At 64.0% G+C, this 5,000-nt stretch overlaps 1 protein-coding gene across 1 annotated transcript in view; it reads left to right on the top strand.

The window, feature by feature from the left end:
• The first annotated feature begins 1,644 nt into the window (after window positions 1-1,644).
• UNCX (UNC homeobox) overlaps window positions 1,645-5,000 on the top strand; it is a 3,868-nt gene continuing 512 nt past the window's right edge. The window contains exons 1-3 of the mRNA XM_060079039.1: window positions 1,645-1,933; window positions 2,159-2,334; window positions 4,361-5,000. The exon at window positions 4,361-5,000 is cut by the window's right edge and continues 512 nt beyond it. Coding sequence (XP_059935022.1) covers window positions 1,645-1,933; window positions 2,159-2,334; window positions 4,361-5,000 — 1,105 coding nt within the window. The remainder of the gene's footprint in view (window positions 1,934-2,158; window positions 2,335-4,360) is intronic.

The raw sequence follows: 5,000 nt of genomic DNA, 5'->3' as shown, positions 1-5,000 counted from the left end.
GAGGGTGGATAAATCGCGGGCGATGCACCAAGGCACACCCAGTTCGGACCCTCACCAGGGTGCGTGTCCAGCGCTGGGTTCTCGGGCAGGTCCGGGCAGAATCCGGCTCACGGGTCGGGGGTGCGGGCCTCGCCCCCTCGGGCTCTCCCCTCCTGTCGACCCGAGCGGTTGTGTGCAGCCCTCCCCGGGCACGGACACACACGCACAGGCGCTGACACAAGAACCGGCACAGGAGCGGCGCCGACGCGCAGACGCACAGCCCTGGCCTGCCCTTCCCCTTCGCTCCTGGCTCGGGGCTCGGTAGCCTGGCTTACCAAAGGCCACCTTGCCTGTCGCTTTGCCTGGGGTGAGAGGCTGCCGGCCGCACGGCTCCAGGACTGGCTCGGACCGAGGCCCAGGAGCTCTTCCTCCCTGCCTGGGGGCTGGCCGCAGCAAAATGCAACCTCCCCACTGACAAACTTTTTTACAAAGGCCGCTTTATATAAAGATATATGTATCTTTCCCTTCTGCCCACAGCGCTTAATTTGCTGCTTATTTAAGAATATATCCTTTAATGATTGAGCTCTGAGTCTATCGATATTTCATAGTGGAGAAGGGAGTGACACTTCTCTGAGAACATAATTTAATTATAACAAATGAGTTGGGCGCCTTGGCCCTATTCTTCAGAGGCTGAGTCAAAGCGAGATGTATTTATTTTTTCACTTGTGTGTGTGTAGGGGGCCTGATTGGCTGCCACCCCAAACTACTTCTCCCCTCCTCCTTTCCGCCTCCCTCTGCCGCTGCCCGGGTTTTGCCGGGGTAGAGGGTAGGGGGTAGGGTGCGGGGTCAGGGCGGCACCCCAGCCACTGTCCACCTCTGTGTCTATAGAACGGGCTGCTGCCAATCAATCCGAGAGGGCACTGGTCATCTGTTTCGGAGTCACCTCCTCCCTCTGCTCCCCCTGCCCCTCCCCCGCCGGGCTCCTCTCCCCCGCCGCCTGGAGCCGGAGAGGAGACGAGAAGCCCTTGTAGTTTTAAATTCAATGTGACAGTTTCGGAAAGAGCGGATGATGAATCTCCTATTATTGGATCAGTCTATTTGCCGCTCAATGTCTCTCTGTAATTGGAGCAACATCACTTTAAAGGTTCAGAGAGTACAGCATTTCTGGTGAAAAATCCCCACAACACGCGGCGAATGTTTTAAAGGGAAATCTATTAGTGATTTGCGGACGGGCGGGAGCCGGCGGCAGGGGGAGGCGCGGGCTGGGTCCGGCGGGGATGAGGGTGGGGGCTCGCCGGGGTCCCCCGCCCGGGCCGCTCCCCGCGCCCCTCCCCCCGTCTTGTTGTGACAGTGCCTGATACTGTTTATTGAGGTGCATGTCAGGTATAATTAGCAATCGATATGGAAAACGTTTCCTTGCACCCAGCACGCCTCTGACGTCAGAGCCGATTAGCGCTTCTTATTGGTCCCAAATTCCCCGGGCCGCGGCTAATTATCGGGAGCTTGATGTTGATAAAGTAAAGCGCCGGAGTGCGGGCGAAGCATGTGTAGGGCTCCGGGTCCCTGTCTCCGCCGCCGCCGTCCGCGCCTCCCGCCGCTGGCCCGCCCCGGCCCCGGCCCGCGCCCCCGCGCCCCGCCGCCGGCCCCGCCGGCTCCCCGCGCGAGATGATGGACGGCCGCCTCCTGGAGCACCCGCATGCCCAGTTCGGGGGCTCACTGGGCGGCGTGGTGGGCTTCCCCTACCCGCTGGGCCACCACCACGTGTACGAGCTGGCCGGCCACCAGCTGCAGTCGGCCGCCGCCGCCGCCGCCGCCGCCTCGGTACCCTTCTCCATCGACGGTCTGCTCAGCGGCTCGTGCGCCGCCGCCGCCGCCGCCTCGGTGGTCAACCCCACGCCGCTGCTGCCGGCCGCCTGCGGGGTCGGCGGCGATAGCCAGCCCTTCAAGCTGTCAGGTAGGCGCGGCGGGCGGGGAGGGGGCGGCGGGAGGCAGGGGGCCCCGTCGGGCGGAGGAGTGGGTCGCGGGCGGCCGCGGCTCCACGGCCTCCTCGCTCGCCGCCCTCCGCCCGGCTCAGGGCGCGCGCCGCCCTCTCCTCTCGGTGGCGCCTGGACAGAAGCGGGTGGCCGCGTTCCAGCCGGGCCCGGGGCTGAGCCGCGCGGCGTTCTGTGCGTGCCCGCAGACTCGGGGGACCCGGACAAGGAGAGCCCGGGCTGCAAGCGGCGGCGCACCCGCACCAACTTCACGGGCTGGCAGCTGGAGGAGCTGGAGAAGGCGTTCAACGAGAGCCACTATCCCGACGTGTTCATGCGCGAGGCGCTGGCGCTGCGCCTGGATCTGGTTGAGTCCCGAGTTCAGGTAAAGACCCGCCTGTGCGTCCCGCGAGCCAGCATCCCGCCTGGCGGCCTGCGCGGCCCGGCCCGCCTTTGTTCTCGGCTTCCAGGTGGGAGACCACAGCCTCCGTCAGAGCCCGCCGCGCTCACGCCCGCCGGAAGGTGGGGGGGGGGGGTCCGGGGCTCGGCGCCCCGCGGAGAGGGAGGCGGGCATCCCGGAGGGAGCCGAGGCGGCTCGGGAGGGGCCGGAGAACGGCTGTTGCGTCCGAACCGGGGAGCTGTGTGGTGGGTCGGGGCGACGGCGAGAAACGAGGCGCTGGGGCGGGCGAAGCGGCCAGAAGGAACCGGCCTGGCTCGGACTGGAGGAGACCGGGAGAAGGCAGACCCCGCGACTCCGGGCCCCGGCTGGGGGCTCCACACACCAGCCTGCAGCTAGCGCGTTTGTTTACTTTCGCCTCTAAAATATTCACACGAAAACATGTATTTATTCAGAGCTTTGCAGAAGGGGGCAGCTGAGGAAGGGGAGGCGGACATAAACAATTAACACATTGTGGGGGGAAAGGGTGTCTGAATCCTTAACACCATCGGTTATATCTTTTTTTCTCCCGTAATTTGATTTTGAGACTGCCGGCGGTATTCTTTTTAAAAATACAGTGTCAATTTGGTGGATTAAAAATTCAAGATGAATCGTGCATAATTAGATGTTTCCCTAAAGTACAGACATCTTTTTCCGGGTCGGTGTGGTGGTCAGCAGGGTGTGGGCCACAGCTGTGGGCGCTGGGCTTGGAGGCTAAGGCTGGGAAGGCACCTGCTTAGCGCCAGTAGCTTTGTCTAAAAGGTGTTCTCTCCTGTGTTTGGGCCTCCCCGCATGACCTCTTCTGTTTGTAAATCCTCTTATCCAATTTGTTCTAAGTGTTTTAAGTGAACTCAAGATCTCTTCATTTCTCCTCTAATATGATAATGAGAAATTCGGGGTGACAAGGCAGCCTGGAATTTACACCAAAAAAGAAGTATTTAAAAAGAAAGAAAGAATGAAAGGGCAGAGACAGTCTTGGGGAGGTTACCACTTAACTCATCACACACCTTGGCACCAAAAAAGGGTGCCGGTGACCAGGCAGGCGGGCCTGCTATTGTGCCGGTCTCTACACAGCCGGAATAAAGAATTCGAATTATCGCGATCTTTTGAGAAGGGCCGTGTGCCTGGGGCTCAGCGGGACTTGACTGTGTGTGGGGTGCTGGAGCCAGGGTCTAGGGCTGCTGCCACCGTGGAGAACCGCGGGGCTCCCAGGAGGAGGCCTGCAGAGAGGCGGCAGGATGCAGGACGGGCCCTGGCCTCTTGCTTCCCTGACTGCCGGACCCCTCCGTGGTCCAGGCCATGCACAACTGGCTGTGTTGGTGCCCTGGCATGGAACCTTCCTTCAGAAAGCAGGCTTTCTGAATGAGGAGGGGAGGAAGGGGCTGCTGAAGCTCTCCCCACCAAGTTCGGCTTCCCAGGCCCTTCTGGAGGAAAAAGCACCCAGATTTCCTTTCACGGGAACCCCCAAAATCTGGGCTTTGACTCAGTCTCCAGGGAGCCGAAGACAGGTGTGGAGGGCAGCTGAGCCCGGCCGCTCCTGGTCCTCAGGCCAGACGTTCAGCGCCGGGCCAGGCGGGCTGCTTAGAACACAAGCTGTGAGAAGCCAGGAGGGGCGAAGAGGGGCCCCCTGCCCTCTGCCTCCCGACCAGGAACCCGACGCCCTCGGTCAGGGGCCAGACCGGCCCTGCCCAACGAAGGGGCAACTCCCAGTTCCCCGAGGTGAGAAGCTGGAGCGGGAAGCAGGCCGAGAGGCCCCATCTACCTCCCTCTGGGTGGAAAAGATAACACTTTGGAACCTGCAGCTTGAGTGCCAAAATCCAGCTCAGGGTCGGCTGGGCCGCGTGGCTCGGCTCCCGCCCCCTGGCCGGAGCCGAGGTTGTGCAGGCCTCTCTGGGGGGAGTGGGGAGGCCCGAAGCCCCCCACGGCAAGCCTGCCGCCTGACCGTGCCTTCCTTTCCCCTATCCGGCTGCTCTAGGTCTGGTTCCAAAACCGCCGGGCCAAGTGGAGGAAGAAGGAGAACACGAAGAAGGGCCCTGGGCGGCCGGCGCACAACTCCCATCCCACCACGTGCAGTGGCGAGCCGATGGACCCGGAGGAGATCGCGCGCAAGGAACTGGAGAAGATGGAGAAGAAGAAGCGCAAACACGAGAAGAAGCTGCTCAAGAGCCAGAGCCGCCACTTGCACTCGCCCGGAGGCCTGTCCCTGCACAGCGCGCCCAGCTCCGACAGCGACAGCGGCGGCGGCGGCCTGTCCCCGGAGCCCCCCGAGCCGCCGCCGCCCGCCGCCGTGGCCAAGGGCCCCGGCGCGCACGCCGCCGGCGCCGCCGGTGCTGCGCCCGCACCGCCCGGCGAGCCGCCCGCTCCCGGCACCTGCGATCCCGCCTTTTACCCGAGCCAAAGAAGCGGCGCCGGCCCGCAGCCGCGGCTCGGCCGCCCCGCGGACAAGGACGCGACCCCGTGTGCGCCCGGGGCGGCGGCGGCGGCCGAGCGCGGCGCCTTGGGCCCGCCCAAGGCCAGCCCGTTCAGCGTGGAGAGCTTGCTGTCCGACTCGCCGCCGCGCCGGAAAGCGCCCCCCGCCAACGCGGCCGCCGCTGCGGGGCTGGACTTCGCGCCCG

This window comes from Mesoplodon densirostris, chromosome 16, assembly GCF_025265405.1.
Source record: "Mesoplodon densirostris isolate mMesDen1 chromosome 16, mMesDen1 primary haplotype, whole genome shotgun sequence".
Taxonomy (NCBI): domain Eukaryota; kingdom Metazoa; phylum Chordata; class Mammalia; order Artiodactyla; family Ziphiidae; genus Mesoplodon; species Mesoplodon densirostris.
Note: the sequence above shows the minus strand (reverse complement) of the source record. Positions and strands in the feature narration are given on the sequence as shown.